Source organism: Gossypium hirsutum, chromosome D07, assembly GCF_007990345.1.
Source record: "Gossypium hirsutum isolate 1008001.06 chromosome D07, Gossypium_hirsutum_v2.1, whole genome shotgun sequence".
Classification (NCBI taxonomy): Eukaryota; Viridiplantae; Streptophyta; class Magnoliopsida; order Malvales; family Malvaceae; genus Gossypium; species Gossypium hirsutum.
This window is the reverse complement of record NC_053443.1, coordinates 5,158,222-5,179,987: the sequence shown is the minus strand read 5'-3', so window position 1 is coordinate 5,179,987 and position 21,766 is coordinate 5,158,222. Positions and strand designations below refer to the sequence as shown.

The following is a 21,766-nucleotide window of genomic DNA, read 5'->3' as shown; positions in this document are numbered from 1 at the left end:
ATGAAGATTGCTTTGGGCAGACAATTGCTGCTCCCTTCCTCACTCGATGGTACGTACTTTTTTTTTTCTTCATTATGCTCCATTAATGCCCACCTTTTCATTCTTTTTTATTTTATATCAGATGCTGTTGCTCATATTAGAGTTGGGTCTTACTATGAAATTGATCATTCCAAGCTTCCCACTAAAACCCCAGAGCACCTCAAGTTAGTTCGTGTTATCATGGTAATAGATAAATAAATTTTTTGTTTATGAATTTAGTTTTTGAATCCTGGCGATAACTGTGTGCTTGGTGTTTTTTGTTTGTAAGGTGAGTAAGAAGTCTAAGTGCAGCGTGTCGTTAAGGTACCCAAGCATGTATTCTCTTCGAGCACACTTCAGCGAACGGAACCGGAGGAAAGTGGATGCGAAGATGTTACCCGCATTAGATGAACAGTACTCCATGGAATCGGAGATTGCTCGAGATGTTTTATATCGTAGGATTCCACCGCATGTGATTGCAGTGCAAAGGAATCGATGGAGTTTTTGGGTAATGGGGGTTTCTTCTCCCAAGGAACAAGAAATAGGGAAGAACCCAAGCCCAAGCCCAGCTGTTATTACCAGCTATGTCAACATGGTGATTAAGAAAGGACTGTGCTGGTCTGAGTTGATATCCGCTGGGATGCTCCGATGGGGTCGGCGTAGGCAGGTTAGGTTTTTGGGACGCTACGTGGAGGAGAGAGGGTCAATAGGTTTTAAAGGAGAAGAGGACGAGAAGGAAAATGAGGAAGACAATGAAGAAGATAATAAAGAGGAGGAAGAAGAGACAGCTAGTGATGATGAGATCATGGAGACAGAAGTGAAGAGCTGTAAGAGGAAGGTCCATGGAGAAAACTACAAAACACAGACAGCAAAGAAACCGAAGCAGGAGAATGATAAACAAATTACTCTTTACAAGCCAAGTAAGAGAAAAGAAGTCAAAAACTCCATTGAAAGATGGTCTGTTCAGAGGTGAGCTATAGTGTTTTTGATTTAATTTTGTTGTTAACTATTTTTTTATTATATAAAGCTGGTTTTTCATGAAGGTATAATTTAGCTGAGAAAAACATGTTGAAGATTATGAAGGAGAAGGGAGCAGTATTTGGGAACCCAATACTAAGGCCAGCATTGAGAGCAGAAGCAAGGAAGTTGATTGGGGACACTGGTTTGTTGGATCATTTGCTGAAACACATGGCTTGGAAGGTGGCTCCTGGAGGTGAAGAAAGATTCATGAGGCGGCATAATGCCGATGGGGCTATGGAATATTGGTTGGAGAGTGCTGATTTAATGGACATAAGGAAAGAGGCCGGGGTTCAGGATCCTTATTGGACCCCTCCTGCTGGTTGGAAGCTTGGTGATAACCCTACCCAGGATCCAGTTTGTGCTAGAGAGCTGCAGGAGCTTAGGGAAGAGATAGCTAAGCTAAGAAGGTATGGACCTTTTCTTCTTTTTACTATATATTTTATCATTCACTGCTAGCTGGTATTGGCCTTTTTATGTGTTATATGATTCTAATTGCTTTCATTTATAAAATAAAGGGATATGCTGGAGGCCAAAAAGACTGATGAAAATCTAGCTCTTGTTATCACCCCAAATGCTTCTGTTGCTAGCCAAAACATGGTTCATAATGCTACTACTATGTTACTTCCATTGAAGGTAGATACTAAAGCTTGACTTATATTGTTTACCATCCCATATGCTCTTCTCTTAGCACTTTCTTGGATTTTTGCTCAGGAAAAGTACATGGACTTGATGAAATGGAAAGCTAATCTTGAGGGGCAGCTCGGGGAGATCTCAAAATCTTTATGTGGAGTGGAGGTATTCATCATGAGTCACTCAGTTTCCTTTGGCTGAAGTTCATGTATTGTTTTTTCACAGAATGTGATGATGAAATGGAGTGGATGATGAATCATGCAGGAAGAGATGGGGAAGCTAAGATCAAAAGTGGAAGCTGCAAATGCCCTAGTCATAATGGGATCAACAACACCGCCATTAAACACCGATAGTGACAAAGTTATGGTGGTAGTATCAGATGAAGAAAAAGATGGTTACCCAGAAGAAAGGATCCTATCAGTTACTAGAAAAAGAAGAAACCCAGTGGCAACCACAGAAAATAAAGCAGCAAAAATTCGAAGGCTGAAGAGTGGGTTTAGAATATGCAAACCACAAGGGACCTTCCTTTGGCCAAACATGGCTTTGTCTCGTCAAGTTGTTGCTCCCATTGATGACCTACTTGTGGTCCCCACTCCTCCCTCTGTCAGCTCTTCCACCACCACAGCTCCCCGTCGTAGCCCCCAACCGACTTCCACTGTCGAACCATTGGCTGAGAGACGACAAACTGTTGCTATCAAATACTTACCCACATCTCCTCCTCTGCCTCCAGAGGCAACGACTGAAACTACTCTCATCAACCTCAATGAGGTCCCCGGCAACCTCCATGATCATGGATATTGCGGGTCTCACAGCTCACCTTGTCCACTCACCTACCAGAGAAGACATCATCATTGGACAACCTCCACTTCCTTGCCGCGAGTATATTTTATATACATTCCCGCAATACCCTTTTCATTAATTAGTTCTAACATAACTGAAACTGACATTGTACTTTCACTTTCTTTTATAGATGATACATACTAAGAAAGAGAACGAGACAAGCCAATGGGAGGAACAGGAAAGGGGATACTCATCACATTCACCTTGTTCTCCAAGAACATGGTTGGCTCTATCTGCTCCCAGGTCGTCAATGAACAAGAATCCCAGGCGAGTCTAGAAGAACACTACACTACTATTATGTATTATCATCTAAAATAACAATTTATACTGGAATTTTCATAATATATACACACACATATATACATTGTAATTTGGGGAACAGTAATACCCATGTTTAAACTTTTGACATACCTTTAAAGTAATCAAATCCCTATCCTATAGCTTACCATATTTGTAAATGATGTTACTATTATCAATATCTTAAAAACATTTTTCCAGGTTTCTTTATTTACTTGCATCATCATCATCACCAACCCCTAGGAGATCAATGTTCTTGCATGTTTTGAGATTGAAAATCAAAGCTAATCTCTCAAATTTTTTAATGCTTACAGAATTCAGGGTTTGTTTTTGCCGTAAACAAAAAAATAAAAATGAAATTGAATCAAAACTCCATCGGTGGATCCAAATTCAACACAATTAGGTTATAGTCAAATTTAGTTATATAAGTAAGCTTCAATATAAGCTTATTAGAACTCGTTGATTTTTTATCAACTAGTACTTGGAACTGAAATTGAAAACCAAGTATTGTTGGTCCATTCAATTATTTAACCATAAAACTAACACAAAATGGTTTAAACCAAAAATAGTCATAAGCCCAAACCCAAGATTCAAACACAAACAAAGCCCTAATTCAAGAAAACTCAAATTAGACCAAAACATATTAACAAACAAACGTAAATAACTTGAATCCAAATTGATAGGTATCACGACCCAAAATCATCTAATAGAAAATTTAAGAAGACTGCTTGACTTGGGTTCGGATTTGTGGGTAATAAGTTGCGATGGGCTGCATATAGTTTTCAGCCCACTAAAGTTGTGAAGGTCTTGAAACTTCTTCCTGCGTGCAGAAACAGCGGCTGAGGCAATGACAGTTGAGTAGATACTAATTACATCGCTATTCAATTATTGTTGAGGTATTGCTCTTTTGGTTACTAAAACATCAAAATATTATAGATATTATTATTAACTTCATTTTAGTAACTTTTTTTAATCTTTAACTCCATAATAATACCAACTTTTCTTATTGATATTGATATAATAATAAATTTGGTTTTCAATATTTATATATTCTATCAATTTAGTTCACATTTTAAAAGTTTAAAAATATAAAAATAAAAATTACATAAATTTTCAAAAAAGTCTAAAAAGTTATATGAAATTTTAAAAAATCTTTAAAAAAAAGCCAAATTATAGGTAGAAAATCATTAAAAAAAACTATAAAACTTATTAAAAAAATTATAAATTGTTATAATTAAAAATTATCGAGTAGGTCAGATTCTATGGTAATGTTGGCCACAAAATGGGAGACTGCATTTCTTAAATGATTTCATAGAGGAAGCAATAAGGTGATAAGGTTATAAATAGTAAGGTAATGTGATGTTGCATCTTTACAATTCTCTCTGCAAATTGTAAACTTTTCTCATTCAAAGCGGTAGGAGCCAATCTAAGGATTGTTGATGTGTAAAAGAATTATTGGCAAATAAGCCTTGAGAATACAATGAAGTTCAATGGCTGTCTATGTTTTGAACTGACGAAAACAGTTCACTGAGCCAGAGGCGAAGCCATAACAATTTTTTAGGGTGACTGAATGAAATTTTAATTTTTTTATAGTCTAGACATTTATAATTTTTAAATGATTAAGTCAAATTCTTATAATTTTAGGGGGCCAAAGTGTAATTTTACCTTTACTTATTCAAAATTTAAAAAAAAATTAGAGAGCCTAAATGGCAATTTTTCATTTTAGGGGGGCTGGGCCCATGCAAGCCCCGCTTAAATTCGCCTCTGCACTGAGCATTGAGCATAGCAAGAATATCAATTTCTATAAAGAATGTCTGTAATAATTCTTTACAGAACAATCTAATAATAATATAAAATAGAGGAGAAACAATAGATTCTATATTTATTGTTTTTCTAAACAAATGAAATTTAACTCCTATTTATATATAGGAGTTCACACGTCTCTTCGTAAAAACATAATTATCCAATAAATGCCTATTTGAATAGTGACATTTTATTAACAATGAACACAACTATTCAATTGAATAGTCGTATCTTTTAACAAGAAATATAATTATTCAATAAATGTCTACTCGAATAATCATAACTCTTTGTTAATAATCAAGTGACATAAAATTTAAATTTAAAAGACATAACTCATCTCAATAAAAAGTCATAACTTTTGGTTAATAATCAAGTGATATAATTTTTTGATAACTTGTAATCTTTCATTTGTAAATATTGGAACATTATAAATATTTTGAAAATGTTCCAACAAGGATTTGGTTATAAGTTGATTTTAGAGGGGATCTTCTATAATTTCAGACATGAGGGGCTATTTCTTAATTTTGCCCAGTCATTAATAACTCGATTAATTTTAGATAATAGTAGATAGAAACAACGCTCTTAAGGAGTCCCATTGAAACTAAAAAATATAGATCTGTTTACCCTCAAATTTTTTTTTTGAATATTTTCCCTCCCAAATTTTACTCCTCCATTACTTTTTTCTCAAACTTTTTATTTTTCATCCAAACTTTTACTTCTCACCTTTTACTCCCAAAACAAAAATAAAAATCATTCAAAAAAAATCCCTAAACCTAAATAGTAATAATTTTATTTATATCTACTATTTATATTATTAAATTAAATTTCATATTTTGTACTATTTATATTATTGAATTGCTTATCATATTGAATCTTTATAAATTTCTGTTAAAATTAAATTATTGATGATACCGTAAAATATTCGTGTTAAAATTTTATGTTGATATTAATTTCACATTTTATCTTTAAGATAAATTTTATTAAAAAAATCACATTTTTTACATTTAATATATTTTTTAATTTCAAAATACATAGTGACAAGAATTAGAAGCTAATTGAAGCAACTAAGCAAACAAAAAAGCTATCTCGTATATAAAAGATTGATAAATAATTTATGAAGGGATGAAAGTTAATAACAAATTTGATTACGGCGGTGACAATGGTTACAAGGACCCAAAGTCATTTTTTTAATTTAAATCGAACAAACATATTCAAATCTATTCGATTCAAATTCCATCTCACTCAACTCCAATTCAAGAAAATTTCAAATCGAGTCAAGATAATAAAACATGATTCGTTAACTAGATTAACTCGAAATTTGTTTATTCAATTTGATCGAACGCTTACCCCTAATTGATAGACTAGTTAATGTATCATCTAGTTATAAATACATGAGCTTTATGGATTTTTTTTGTTACAACTATATTGCAATGGCATTAAATGATCAAGAAAAGACTTCTTTTATCATGGAGGATGAACTATTATGTTACAATGTAATGCCCTTTGGCTTAAAGAATGCAAGTGTTATATATCAGTCATGACCAAAATATTGAAATTGTACTATGTTGAAAGTCCAAATTGCAAAAATTTGTCAAAAATAAACTTTAAGATATTTTTTTTCAAGTATTCCCTAAATTAATAATAAATAAAATATAAATAATATAATTAAGAACATAAATAAAATAGTTCAAAAGGAGAAATGTCACAAATAATTGAGAAATTACTCACTTTATTATTTTCCTAGGTATTCTCAATCTCATTATTACTTAGAAAGTTGCTCTAATCCAAAAAACCAAACATTGGACCAAATCAAGATTTTTCTAGAGGTAAGGTTGCATATAACAAAAACCTCGACACTCATGACACTATATTCCTTTCTTTTTCTCTTTGGGTGCATCTTCATTGATCACAACTCCCTGGCACTTTCCCTTGCAATAATTTGTATTGGTATCAAACCTCTTATTCTTTTTGGTTACCTTATTATGCCCTATTAAAATTATGAGTAAAAAGGGCTAATTGCTTCTGCAAGTCCTCCATAGTAGTTTCACCCTCAGTTGCAACTAGGATTACAACTTGCTATGCAATGTTCCTAGATCTAATACTAGTTGTGAGTTTGTTAATTTTGCCTTTCAGATGTATGCTCAGTTGAAATTAGACTAACTTACTAGCAATTGTAATAGAAGATGGACACAGAAGTTTGGCTACACAATTTGGAAGCTTCCTACGTTTATACAGTGTTTCTCAAAGAGTAGTCCATTATAAATCAATATGTCCAATACATGATTTAAGTCCAACTCAGCGATCAAGTTGTAACTTCTCTCCTATACAAAACTAGATTGCTTTCCTATTACGATTTTTTTCACTTTAAAACTTAATTGCAAATTGAACAACACTAACAACTTGCTTATAATAATTTTTGCATTTAAAAAAAAACAAGTTCCTTGCTAGAACAAGCAATTGCTCTTTCAATTTCATATATAAAATAATAACAAGCCTTCTTGTGAATATACATTCAATGACTTGCAAAATTGCAATCAATGTGAAGTTTTAATTCCCTTAAAAATTATCTCTAAACCCACAAGTTAGGGAACATGTGAAGCCATAGGACAAGTTTTTGAAAGAAAAATATATATGTTTGTTTTTGCTCATCTAATTATTTTTCAAAACGTATCTAACTAATAGAGAAGAGATTGTATGAAACTGTGATTTCACGTTATCCCTATCCCTTTCCAATAGGAGAATGATAAATCAGATTTTCCTTTAGCAGCTTTAGTTGGATTTAAATTTTTCCAGGAGGAAAAAGCTAGAAATCAGGAAGAAAAATTTGATTTGTCATTCTCTTATTAGAAATGTATAAGGATGACGTGGAATCACAGTTTCATACAATCTTTTCTCCTAACTAATAATGTTAAGTTTGAATCACCATGTACTCTATCTCAAATTGTAAAATCTTTAAAATAGTTTAAATTTATATTTTAGAATTAGAATTAGAGTTTTAGAAATAATATAAATTGAGAAGTAAATATTTAAAAATTAAAAAAAGTAATCGATTGAGTATTAGCTCAATTGACATAGGTATTATTGCCAATGTAGGAGAACGAGTTCGAGTGCGCTGAAACACATTATCCTCCTATTTAAAGGTTAGGGAGGAGCTATGGGTAGTTCTAGGCATTGTATCAAAAAGAACAGATATGATAAAGAATCAATAATGAGATTAATGTTAAAAAAATTAAAAAGTATGATTATTCATTAAATTCATAAAATTATTAAATGTTTATTTAGCAGTAAATTTAAAAACCTTAAATTATAAAAATCATATTTTTTTTATATTTTTCACACGTATATTATTATTGAAATATAAATTTTTAAATTCATTTTCCCATATAAGAAAAAAGAGTTAACAAGCACTAATGACTTAAAACATACTAATTAATTGAATTATGGTCAATGGAACAATCAACCCTTTTATCTTCCTTCTTTTTCTTCATAGGATTCTATTCTCTCTCTCTATATAATTGAAACGTGGCTACTGATCTTTTTTACATTGACTTCATTTATGCTTTCAATCTCTCATTTACTTTCTTTATTTTTATTTGATTTTAAGATTAAATTCCAATCGATAATTCTATTAACACGTATTTAAAGATTTAATTTAAAAATTAAAAGTCCAATTCCTAACACATAAGTCGGCTAATAGTGCTAGCAATTGGGATTGGGGGCATAATTAGACTTATGCTTTTGTTATCTTACATTCAACCACAAATATAAATAATACACAAATAATATCTATCACCATCTGATAATTACAAAACATGATTAAATTAATACTCGAAATATATCTAAACATAAAATAAAATAACTCTAGACTGCAAACTCACTTAAGGATTTGCAAAATATGAGTCTTAAACTTAACAACTCAAAGTTTTCGGGACACAATCTTGTATTAAAAAAGCCCGTCAGTGTTATTTGAATCAGATCGGTTAAACTAGTTGAATCAAGAATTGACTAGTATATTAGTCTAGAGATAAGAGTTTAGATCTCTAGGTGAATCCAAAATATCGATAGTTGAATTAGTTTAATATTTTAAATTTTATGAATTTTTCATTATTGATAGAACAACGACTGAATCGAAAATCTATATTTTATTGTATCACTGTTGCAGTAATTAAAACATTGGGTCCCAAGAAAGTGTATTAAAGGTGCCAAACTCTCCCCTTGCACCAAGTCTCCTCCAAATAGTAGCTATACTAGTAACATGTTCTAATGGGTTTAAAGTATATAAAGAAATCCCGTAGGAAGAAAAGATCATCAAACCCAGCAAAAAAACCTGGAGTGTCATCAATGAAACCCAACGCCAGCAACAATCATGAAAAGAGTTGCAAGTATCGTGGTGTGAGGATGCGAAGTTGGGGCAAATGGGTGTCTGAAATACGTGAACCCAAGAAGAATTCAAGGATTTGGCTGGGCACATTCCCCACGGCGGAAATGGCAGCTCGAGCACACGATGCAGCCTCCATAGCTATCAAAGGTGAATCAGCTTACCTTAATTTTCCCAAATTAGCTCATCAACTTCCTCGTCCTGCTACTTGTAGCCATAGGGATATTCAAAAGGCTGCTAATGAAGCAGCCCATGGGAATGGCAATGGCAATGGCATGGTTGGTGAAGAAGAAGAAGAAAGGTTTGAAGGGGAAGCAACAAGTTCGACTACAATGTCATCGGAGGATAGTGATCTGAGTATGTGGTTTGACCTTCCTGATCTCTCACTTGAACCAGATGGAACCCATCATCGATTTGGTTTCAATTCATGGTGGCAACATGAACAAGCTGGAATTCACACTGATTTCCAGTTTGAGGAAACGATAATGGAATGAATACAGGTAAAATTATCTAGAGGCCCTTGTACTAGGAAAAGATTGCATTTTGCCCCTTTTATTCAGAAAATAGACAAATTAATCCCTGTATGTTAGACGAAAGAGCAAACTAATCCTTTATGTTAAAAATTTCATTCATTTTTACTATTGAAAACTGGTATAACTGACAAAACGTACAAATACCACTTTTTAACTGTGGAATTGGATGAATTTTTTTAACAAAATGACTAGTTTGCTTTTTGATCTAATGTATAAAGATTAATTTTTCTAATTTTTTAATAAATAGAATAAAATACAATCAAGCTCTTAGTATTTTACCAATAAATACCTCATCATCATAGCTAATGGCTTTTGTTTAAAGAATTTGGGGCTATGGATGTTTTTCTATTCACCAATTTTACATGTATAAAGACTATTTAGTTCATTGTATTTGTAATAATGGAACCTGAAGATTTCATTTAGGTCAGGCTATAATGGGTTCCACTCTATTTGCTAAGATTTCGTAATAATAATAATAATAATCTCATCATACTTTTTATTCTACTGTGTATGTTCGGAGTTTGTAATTATTTTCTCCTTTTTCAAGTAAGGTAAACTTATCTGTTAGGCTAAATTAAGAATAGGGTTAATTCCATCAAAAGTCCTCGCATTATGACTGAAATTCTCTATTGGTCTTAAATTTCAAAACATAATTGAGATCTTCAAGTATCAATAACCTATTAATTTAGGCATCAATTCTAATTCAAATTGGAGCATATTTAACATCAAAATGAATGACTCAATTACATGGTTGATAAAAGATACTAATAATTTAAGGATTCAACTAGAATATTTTAAAGTTTAAGGATCAATTTAAAAATTAAATAGTAATTTGGAGATCTCTGGTACAAATAATCCAGCAGAATGTTATCTGAAAGTGTGAAGCATGCTAGAAGTAGAGTCAAGTCTTCTGCTTTATGCTTTTCCTTAATTCTTAATTTATTTCATGTCATTTCTTAAAGGCAAGAGTCAAATCCTTCCTCTTTCTATCGACTATTTTACTTATAAAGTCTCATTTCCAACTTTATTTACGAAAATAGATCAATTTTTTCATTATTTATTAGAATCGAAAATGACAAAACACGGTTACATAGGAGCATTTTTGGGTAAAATTTCAGCAAAACACGCCCTTAAAGGAGTATTTTTACCATGTCAGCACAAAACACACTCATGACGTGAAAGCTTTTTACCCCACATCAGCAAAAACACGCTAACATGAGCACACTTTTGCCCGTTCTTAGATTAAATTTTCAAAAAAGGTCATTTTTAAAAAAATTTATAAAAATGGACCAATTTTTTTGAAAACTTACGAGAATAAGCCTTTATAAAGACACAAAGTAGCAACGCAATTTTTTGTTTTATTTTAAAGTGTCACCAATTAATGTAGAAATAGAACTTACAAAGCAGATCTTTATATAGACCCAAAGTCTCATTTTCCTTATTTTTCTTAAAAAAAAAAGTTTTGCTATTTTGGGTCTTTATAAAGGCTTATTCTTTGTAAATTTTCAAAAAAATTGGTCTATTTTTATAATTTTTTTAAAAATGACTTTTTTTGAAAATTTAATTTGAGAACAGGCACAAGTGCGCCCATGTCAGCGCGTTTTGTGCTGACATGGCAAAATTGCTCCCCCAAGGGCGCGTTTTGCTGAAATTTCACTCAAAAACGCTCTTGTGTGAATGCGTTTTGTCATTTTCAGCCCTTTCTGGTAAATAATGAAAAAATTGGCTCATTTCCGTAAATAAAGTTGAAAATTGGCCTTTATAGATAAAATAATCCTTTTTATCTAAAGAAAGATTGGGGCTTTAATAATTTAGCCTTTGAAAAGAAAAAAAAAAGGCACGATCTTGATTTAAAAACAAAAAGATAAAAGACAATTTTAGTATTTTTTTTTGTGGTTTTTAAAATGTTTATTTAAAAATTATTAAAAATGTATGTCCAAAATGATTACGAATTTGTCTAGGTTCATTTACGAGGTGCATTTTTAGTATTTTAATATATTTTAAAAAAAAATTCAAATGATAACGCGACACTTTGATAATCTCTTAATGGTGTTAAGAAAAAAAAAAACTATTTTGTTTGACGAAATTCAAGTTTGAGGAATCATATGAATAGGAAAAAGTTCGAAGACCAAGTTGAGAAAAATTATCAAATTGACGAGAGTAAGGGCTAGTTTAGTATTGCTTTTGAAAAGTTTGGTTTAAGATTTAAGAGTTTAGTATTATTGTGAAAAAAAGTATTTTTGAGAAATAAAATGTTCATTTTAGACATGATATTAAATTAAAAAAATTAAATGATGTTCTAATTTGTTAATATTATGATATTTCAATAAAATAAAATAAAATAAAATAAAAAGTTTATTGTAACTCATCATTAATATTTTGGATATAAAAATATAAAATTGAAGTAAATTTTAAGCAATTAATGTTAATTACTTGTAAAAATTTATTTGAATATATAAATCATATTTTAAATATTAAAATATAGCCATTACAATTTCAAATGTTACATATTTCATATAAATATTACATAAAAATATATTGAATTATAAATGAAGGTTAAAAATAAGGACGAAATCAAAAGTTCTTGATTGGGGGACGAAGATAAAAATACAAATCATTGAGGGGTTAAATTAAATTGATAATTTTTAACGAAGTTTAAAATTGCAATACAATCCTTTTATTCAGGCGATCAAGGCCCTTACCTGCCTTTTTAGATTGCCCGTCATTGATTTCAAATGTGTTTTTTCTTTTTACTTTTTAAAAACATTTTTAATTTATACTTTTAAAAAGTAAATAGCTTTTTTCGTAAAAAGAAAAAGAGAGCTTGAAAATCATGATAATTATAATAAATTGACAAATTTAAGTGTAATTAAAGAAAAAGGAAGAACAGCCAAAGAGACCGTACTGCCCCTATCATCCCCATCTACATTAAATCCCAACCAATAATAAAAGCAATAAACTCGTTTATATTTTCTAAATCTGGATTTTTCCTTTATCTACTCTTTCTATCTTCTTTAGTTTAACATTGTTTTCAGTAAAAATATTTTTAAATTTCGAGTGTTTAACATTAATGTTAAATAATATTATAAAATAATTAATTATAATTTTATAATAATTTTATTAATATTATGATATATGAAATACCATTTTAGAATTAATTTAAATTATAATAAATAACAACTCATTGCTAATATTATTATATTTTTTGAACAATTAATATAAATTATTTATAATTTATAATTTATACATATGAGGACTATGATTTCACATCAAAATTGATTTGACTTGAAAACGATTTTGAAAAGGAATGAAAAACGAGGCATTAAAGAAGGTATTAACCCATCACTTGTGGTAAATAAGAGACAATGGTTGGACAAGATTAGCCCACGTCATGGTCGTAAAAATCCATTCTTTTAATTTTATTTTATAAACTTTTATGAAATTAAAATACACATAATGAATAATTTACCATCTCGCTTACATCTTAATTTTTTTTTTTTACTTTTAATTTTCAAAATTTAACTGAATGATTAAAATTTTAATAGTATTAGCATCACATTTAACATTGCACTCCATGTATATTAATGTAATTTGCCTAAATTTTGAAGGAGAATGGTTAAAGTGATAAAAAAAGGACTAAGTGATAAAATGAGTAAATATTAGGGCCTAAATTAATAATTATCTAATTTAAAATTGGTATAAAGACAAATTTAGCTCCTCACTTTTACCATTTTGTGACTTTGCCCATTATTCTTTTTTTTTATAGTTTCCACTGTCAACTTCAAATTTCAGTTAAATTAGTTTTTTTTAAATAAAAAATTACTTGAATTGCTATAATTTGACAGCACGCATGATAGTCTACCTATATTTCACTGCTAACATAAATAATTATTAAATATTTTTAAAAATTATTAATAGTTTTATTTTTTTTATGAATTGTACATGTATTGCATGAGATTGCATGAGAATGATCACGTCACTATTATTAAAATTTTAATGCTTCAATTAATTTTTTTAATTAAACTATAAATTAAAAATTAAAAATAAAAAGAAATAAGATAAAAATAAAAAAAATAAATATTATCATTATGCCTTGAACTTGCTAGATGTGTACAGTACATATATACCTATGCATTTGTCACTATCAAATTTGAAGGACCAAGAAAGTCAAACATATGCATGCAAACCTGCAATAATTTAATGCTTGCTTGGCCAAATATTACACTGACTGCCCTACCCTTAATTGTTTTTGTTTTCATTTTAAGGGGATATAGCTGAGGTCAGTCATGCCTCATGCACATGTTAATGCAACTTAGAAACGAAACAAAAAATTATTACGGTTAAAATATGTCATAAGTCCTTATACTCTTTACAAATTAAGAATTTAGTCTATATATTTTCATTTTTAAAAATTTAATCTTTTTATTTTTCATATTTTAAAATTTTGGTCCAGTTATTAATATTGTTAATTTTTTTTGTTAAGTTTATTAATGTGAAATTTTGAAATAATTAAAAAACTCATTAGGTAGTTATGTAATTAAAACAATGACGTTGTAATAAATCATAATTTAATAAAATACTTTTTAACAATTAGACTTGAATTTTGAAATTTAAAAAGTAAAAAAATTAAATTTCTAAAACTAAAATCTAAATTTATGAAAAATATGGGGATTTATGAGATATTTTAACCAAAAACTAAAGTCGGAAGTATTATGGAGCCATGAGATGAGGTAACCAATGTCGCATGCTGATGTATATATGGTTCATTCGTGAATGCATGGCCTCGAATCGTTATCCTTTTTCAGCTCAATTTGGCAGAATCAAGTAAGGTTCGAGTCATAACTACCCGATGAATAACCGACAAGTGATGCAAAAGAGTGGATTGAACCCAAAAATTCATGCAAAAGAGTGTAAGGCGAACTCAAAACCTTTAAGATGTAGAAGTTACACAAGTATACACTATAAGTTAGGAGTAACCTGACACTTTAAAAATTAAAATAAATTTCAAATTTCTAGTTAATCGAATTGAGTTATTTGAATAAGTAATTGAGTTTCAAGTTTGAATCGAGTTGAACTTTATAATTATTCGAATAACTCACATAACTGATTGGTGTAAACTTATAAAAATTCCAAATTATATATATTTTAAAAAAATTAAAAATTAAAAATCTAAAAAATATATCAAAAAAGTTCAAAAAAAATTTTAAAATAATAATTTTGGGTATCTAAATAAGTAAATTAACGATTTAATTCATCGTACTAAAGTATCTTTTTTTTAATCTTATTTTACTTTAATAGAGTTTTCAAATATATATGCTTTAAAATAGAATTAGTTATATGATAACAAGATGTTAATTTAATATGTTTAGTTTTTTTTTAATTTAACTCGAATAATTTTACTTGACGCAATTCAAAAATTTTCAAATTGAGTTAGAATAATAAAACAGGACTCCTCAACTCGATTAACTCAAAATGTTTTCACTCGATCCGATCGAACACTCATCCTTAATCCATGTTGTATCTTGGTTGCCCAAAATACCTCTATCAAGATACATGAACCTTTTATGTTCAATTTAATCAAACACTCACTCTCCACATGCTTTTACTCTCAAACAACCATGAACCTTTTACTCGCTTTCGCTCTTCGACGACTTTAAAAGATGCTTCTAAACTCTCTTCAAAACCAAAAAGACACATCCTTCAAAATATATAACTTACATACCATCACTATATACATTTTCGTATCATAGCCTTAAGGCACAAAACTTAGCATTATAAAGTATAAACACAACCAAAACTAAAATGGCCTATATGGCCTCGAATACATCTAAACCTGTAGTAATGTATGCATTATCATAATTGACGATATACATGACACAACTATGAACCAAAATTAAAATATTCACATTAAAATGCTTGATGTTTTCTTGATTTGACGCAACTCGAAGTACAACTCTTTCTTTTTCTCGAGATCAATTACCTACGTACAAAAACATCAAATTTCATGTGTTGAGCTTTCCTCAAAACTCATACAAACTCTAACATAGGCATATAAAATACTTTATAACTAACTATTAACAGCAAATTTAAATAGTATCTTATGCATTTCATCATTGTGACGTTCTAGGTAAGCTCTCATGTATGCCAACACGTACTCTATTCTAAGATTAATTCGTGTTCTTTAGATGTGGGTTCACTTACATGATGATATGAATACCCCACGTGCAAACTCATACGGAGATGCAAACCCTCCACGCGCGGGCCCACACAAGTGAACTATACAAGTTATCACTGTTAGAGTAAAGAGGATCGAGTTGATCTCAGTCGAATAGTTGAGTAACAGGTCGATAATAGCGAATACCATAACAATGTATCTCTTCAATCTTTTAATTTTTGTTATTAAGCTTTAATCCTTGTATCTCTTGAAATACTATATGTCGTAAAGCTATATGTCACCTTTACGAGTCTATTAGAAAATTTTAACAATCTTTTCTCTTTTTATGCTCAAATTAGTATACTTTTAAGGACTTTGACTATACTATTGGCTCTCTTTATACTCTCTTATTAGCTTTTAGTACTTTGTAAACTTCTTGCCGTGTTTAATATTATTTATTTTCATAACAATTTTTATACACTTCTTTTTTTGAACTCTATGATCATCTTTTAGCTTTGAGAACTCTCTTTGTGTAACACCCCTATACTCGACCCGGTCGCCGAGTCAAGGCATCAGGATGTCACATTTGTTACCAAAGCAACTATTGAAAATTTCAAATCAATGTATCATATTATTTAATTGATATAGATCATTAACTCATTTCAGTAATAATTAAATTTACGATAGAACTAATAATGAGTTAAAGGAGCTCATTAAAACATTCACAGTTGATCAAAGGCTAAATTGTATAGTTCATAAAAAAAATTGAACTGTCGTCGCGACGTTGGGGTTTCCACATCGTGACATGGTGAACTTGTCATCGTGACGCCGTCTCCATTTTTCTACAAGTTCCACGCTTTATTTTTATTTATTTATTTATTTATATCTTTACCTGAACCGTATTCAGATGTCATAACCGCCACTTCATTTTACATATCATCCACTTACATCTATTTCTAATCTCAAGTCCTCATGAAAACTCAATCAAAGATAACAAAGTTTACAAAAATTAACACAAATATTAAAGTTTTACAAATAAGACCATTGGACGACTTGCAATTTCAAAGTAGTTTACCCACTTTATGTATATTTCATATTTATTTCTAAATTGTGCCAATCAATTTAATTCTTCATAAAATTTTAGAATTCAATATCACATCAATTAACAATTATTCACTTACTATTTTATCAATTTGTTTAAGCATATTCACATGTATTAATCATTCCATCACTTACAACCATTTCGAAATATTTCAAATTCATCTACTATATATATTCATATATTTTTTTCCTCCTCCTCCTCCTCCTCTCCATTCCACATCCTTTATATATATATTTATTAGAATCTTTAGCTTTTAGTATATAACATGCTTATATGTAACATTGTCTATAATTCCACTATTTACTTATATGTTCATATCAAAGCTGTCCACTTGAATCATAGTCACTAAATTATTTATATCTTGAGCTACGGAATTCGAAATTAAGATCCGCTTGATGTTTTTGAAACTAGGCTCAGATATCTTTTTATCATAAAAATTTTAGAATTTATAATTTAGCCAATCAGTACAGTAAATTACTCAAATTTGTCCCTATTCTGTTGCTTGACAGCTTCGACCTTTCTTTACTAAAAATTAATTATCTCTTAGTACGGGGTTTGGATGATTTTTTTCGTTTGTTTCTATTGAAAATAGACTCATTAATAATTTAAACATATAAATTTAAACTCATAATCATTTTTTTTTACAATTTTTTATGATTTTTCAAAGTCTGAACAGGGGAACTCGAATCCACTCTGACCTTGTTTCATGAAAATTAATATATCTCAAACTATAAAATCCCGTTTCTTTCACCGTTTCTTCCATATGAAACTAGACTCAATAAGCTTTAATTCCATATTTAATTAAATATCTAACTAAATTTCTATAATTTTAGGTGAATTTTCAAAGTTAAGTCAAACTGTTTTAATGAAAATATTTTCTTTTCCAAGGTTCTTTGCACTATCTTTCATTCAATCACACATAATTGCCATAGTTTTGATTACTATAAAATTTAGCCACTTATGTTTATGTGTAGATTACATATTCATTTCTTAATCTTAGTACTTCTCACCATACAAATTACATTCTCTCTTGCCCATTTAGTGTTTTAAGTCTATTCTTCATCAAATACTTTCTATCTCTAGTATTTAGATTAAATACATGTTTCATACATCTCACTAAAAACATCTTTAACTCAATCTATTGAAATACAAGTAGGTTTAATGTGAAACTTACCTCATTTGTCAAGAATTTCTTCATTTCTTCTTCATTTCCATGCATTTCTCAACTTTCATCTACTATTTTCTTGCTTCTAAATTGATGAACATATTCTCTAGAATATCTACTTCATCTTCTCTCTTTAATATCTAAGGAAATTTTCAAAAAATTTGGGTAAAAATGCAAGTTTTCATGGCAAAGGACTAAATTGTAAAGAAAAGAAAACTTCCTTTCTCACCCTTTGGCTCACGTTGGAAAGATGATAAATTTCCTTCATCCTTCCTTTCTTTTTATACTACCATTTTCTAAATAAAATAATAATAAGTATCTAAGTAAAATATTAATAAAATAATATTTAACTAATTAATTAAAAAAATTACCAAAATATCATCAACATCATCATTACATTCTAGAATTCTCCCTCTTTCTAATTGACCATTTTACCCTTTATGATCTTTCAAAATTCCATCATTGAATCATCACTTAATTTGGTAAAATTGCAATTTAGTCCCTCACAATTCTTCACCTATTCAATTTGGTCCCTGCATGTCAATTCCATATCTTATTAAATTGAATTATATTCACTTTTGGTCCTTCAAATTTCTCATTTTTACACTTTGATCCCTAAGTTTTGAATATTTACACTTGAGCAAAAAACTTTTCACATATTTACGATTTAGTCCCTTCCTTAATACATCATGTCATGCTTCTTGATTTAACTCTCTTTTGAGATATTGCAACTTTCATTTTCTTTGATCTTATGCCTTATTTCGGTAAGATTTTATCTCATATTATTTATGACCAAAAGGGTTTTGAGGTTGTTACACTCTGTATTTTATGAAGCTTTAGAGAATTTTTCTTGGTCTTGGATCTTTATCTATGTATGTTCTTACAAAAATTTTGGTAAGCCTTGAGAAAATTTTTGACTATGCTATGATCTTTCCCTTAAGTAATACTATAATGCACTATATTTCCATCTATCATACACAACAATATACATACATATATAACGGTTTAGCCAATAATAGTATTATAAAGGCTCTTGTATTAGGAGGTAGATTATATTTTACTCCCTCTACTCAAAAAATGAGCAAATTGGGACCTCATACATTATATCAAATAGTAAATTCATCCTTTATGTTAAAATTTTTATCTATTTGCACTGTTAAAAACTAGCGTGGCTAATAAAATCATAAGATAATATAGCACATGACGTGCCACATGTACCTCATGCTGATCAATTTTTAATAGTAAAAATAGATGGAATTTTTAATAGAAGAATTAATTTGCTCTTCAATCTAACGTAGAAGAACTAATTTCTCCATATTTTGAGTAAAATAGGCAAAATGCAATCTAAATTTTAATACAAAAGAAGAATTTTAATGAGCAACATTTGGCCTTAGGAGGAATTTTAACAAACAACCATATCGGATTACATCGATTTTACCACACGGGTATTTGGTTCACAAGGCTGGCCTATGTTTTACAATTTCGCTGCTCCTTCTACAAGGTTATTGGCTGCAAATCTTTACCTTCCATAAGCCTATTCGACTGGTGAGCAATCCAATATTTAATCGATTTTCTATTGGCATGCAAATTATAACCAAAACTAATTCCTACTAGTTTACCAACTTTCTTCTAATGTTAAATAATATTTTTATAAATTTTAAATATTTTTTAGATTTTATATATTTTAAATTTTAAAATAATAATGTAAAAATTTAATATTTTATTAAAAAATTTAAAAATTATTAAAAAATATGCCTAGAATGAACCGCACAAATGGACCTGAATCTAGGTTTATTCTCTATATATAAATTTTATATATTTTAAAAGTTTATTTTTTTTATCATTTCTCAAAATGTGAGGTTTCTGTATGTTGCCATTGATATTGGTCATTAATGTCACGTCAAATATTTTCAAGTACCTAAAAAAACCCGATTGACTTATAATTTTTAAATTTAGATATTAATTATGTAAAAAAAATTTAGGCACCAAATATGTACAAATTGCCACCTCAACCCCAAGTTGCTTGAGCTTGTGAAATAGATTCTTTTAACAAAGAACTCCTTCGATTAGACATTAACTTTGATATGACTTTATAAGCAAAATTATAACAACCAATGGGTTAGGGCATTGACTATTTTTTTGTGTATCAAAACATTACACAATAAATTTAGAGATAAAAGAGGAGAAGAAAGGGAAAGAAAGAAATAAGAACACAAGATAGAAGGAAAAGTGATGTCCATGAAACCAACTAAAAATTTGATTAAGGTAAGTGCACCTATCAATTAATAGTATAGTTAGATTTCATCTGCCACTATTCATCTAAATTACACAATTTCTTCACTTAGTATCTTGATCCGTAAAAATCCCTAAATTATACTAATATCTCTTCAAGAATAAAAGCAACTGACTCTAGGTTGATTAATTGAAATTTCTTTCTAATTAAAACTCCTATTATCGCATTAACTCGATATATGGATTCCCCTATTAGATTTGACTCTAATTCAGTAGATTTATATCATCCTATTTCTAGGATTGCATGCAACTCCACTTAATTACTCAAGATCTACTCTTAAACGGGAGCTAGTCCTCCTCTGATTTATGCATATCAAACATAGATCCATAGTCTAGAAATATTAAACAATAAATTAATCACACATAATTGAAAACAAGATCTAAGTATTTATAGCGTAAAATAGAAATCAAAAGACAGAATCCATTATAGGGTTCATCTCCTTAGTTATTTAGAAAATTAGTTCATGATAGCAAATAAAAATATCTAAATATAGTATAACCACAATAAGCAAAGAAACTGATAATAATCTTCAAAGAAATCAAAAAGGAATGTTCGATTTGGATGGAAATCTGCTTTAGAATTAGCTTCAATGGTATTTTTCGAGTTGTTTTCTTGAGTATTCTATGACGGCTCACTCCTATCTTCTTATTTTTGACATATATAAGTCTTAGAATGACTGAAAAACCTAAAAATTGCATTTTTCCACTGTTCGGAGTGCAATTCGCAAAATCAACACAGTCGTGTGGAATGGTCCAGCCCATGTGGCTCCTGTAACTCGCTTTGATTTTTTGATTTTCGCTCATTTTGCTCTCAAATGCTCTCCTAAGTATAAAAACATGAATTTAAAGGATTACGAGCTTAAAATTCACCATTTACATAAAATAGTCATCCAAAAACACATTAAGAACGAGGATAAAATATATTACTTTCAACACTTACCAAAAAGAAAGAAAGAGTTAAGAAGAAGACATTTCTATTTCATGAATGACTACCTCTTTATAACTAGCTTTATCTGTGGTGTTATTCTCAATATTACCCATTAGTGACTTATACAATTACTATTTAACCTATACAAATATTAATACTGTAGCACTATTTGGTATCAAGACAATATTGGTAGGAAGTTCATCTGTGTTGAAGAATCTTTTACCATGAAAATGACATCTTCCTTGATTTCATCCTAGAAAGCATGGTAAAAAAGATTGGAAAAGCCATCCAACCTAGGGATTGCACTGCATTAAGATTGAAAATTGTGAGATTTCTTGCTTCAATTTTTCATTAATTTTTCTGGATATAACATGATCAATCACGTGTTGCTTAGACAAAAGATTCCGAAAATGTGCTATGAGGAAACCTTTTATCTCATATTCACCACTAATGCAGTTCCTAATGTAGGTCTTGATCCTATTCATTTTGTTGTTCATTACAGTACCATAAAAATCACTAATACATAGTATTATTCTAATAATTTCTCTTTTAGGATTCTTAAAACAAAATTAAATAATTTGAGTTAATCGAGTTATTCGGATCAAC

General features: G+C 29.6%; 3 protein-coding genes across 3 annotated transcripts; all 3 read left to right on the top strand.

Moving 5' to 3' along the window:
- Positions 1–1,689, top strand: LOC107955959 (protein DYAD-like). The gene is made up of 5 exons (XM_016891733.2): positions 1–49; positions 122–222; positions 308–987; positions 1,062–1,445; positions 1,554–1,689. Exons 1-5 carry the CDS (start codon positions 1–3, stop codon positions 1,687–1,689), a joined length of 1,350 nt encoding a protein of 449 aa, XP_016747222.2.
- A 65-nt stretch (positions 1,690–1,754) lies between these two features.
- Positions 1,755–2,891, top strand: LOC121219280 (protein DYAD-like). Its single transcript, XM_041097174.1, has 3 exons — positions 1,755–1,833; positions 1,933–2,547; positions 2,639–2,891. Exons 1-3 carry the CDS (start codon positions 1,759–1,761, stop codon positions 2,783–2,785), a joined length of 837 nt encoding a protein of 278 aa, XP_040953108.1. The 5' UTR covers positions 1,755–1,758; the 3' UTR covers positions 2,786–2,891.
- Positions 2,892–8,871: 5,980 nt separating this feature from the next.
- Positions 8,872–9,480, top strand: LOC107955960 (ethylene-responsive transcription factor ERF039). The gene has a single exon (XM_016891734.1). The coding sequence runs from the start codon at positions 8,872–8,874 to the stop codon at positions 9,478–9,480; it is 609 nt and encodes a 202-aa protein (XP_016747223.1).
- The last annotated feature ends 12,286 nt before the right edge of the window (positions 9,481–21,766 follow it).

Bases quoted from the DNA above. Each gene is read 5' to 3' on its own strand.
- LOC107955959 (XM_016891733.2), top strand. From the start codon at position 1: ATGAAGATTGCTTTGGGCAGACAATTGCTGCTCCCTTCCTCACTCGAT. The intron at 50-121 runs GTACGTACTTTT...ATTTTATATCAG, and splicing joins GCTCCCTTCCTCACTCGATG to ATGCTGTTGCTCATATTAGA. The intron at 223-307 runs GTAATAGATAAA...TTTGTTTGTAAG, and splicing joins AGTTAGTTCGTGTTATCATG to GTGAGTAAGAAGTCTAAGTG.
- LOC121219280 (XM_041097174.1), top strand. From the start codon at position 1,759: ATGGACTTGATGAAATGGAAAGCTAATCTTGAGGGGCAGCTCGGGGAG. The intron at 1,834-1,932 runs GTATTCATCATG...TGAATCATGCAG, and splicing joins AATCTTTATGTGGAGTGGAG to GAAGAGATGGGGAAGCTAAG. The intron at 2,548-2,638 runs GTATATTTTATA...TTTCTTTTATAG, and splicing joins CCTCCACTTCCTTGCCGCGA to ATGATACATACTAAGAAAGA.
- LOC107955960 (XM_016891734.1), top strand. From the start codon at position 8,872: ATGGGTTTAAAGTATATAAAGAAATCCCGTAGGAAGAAAAGATCATCA.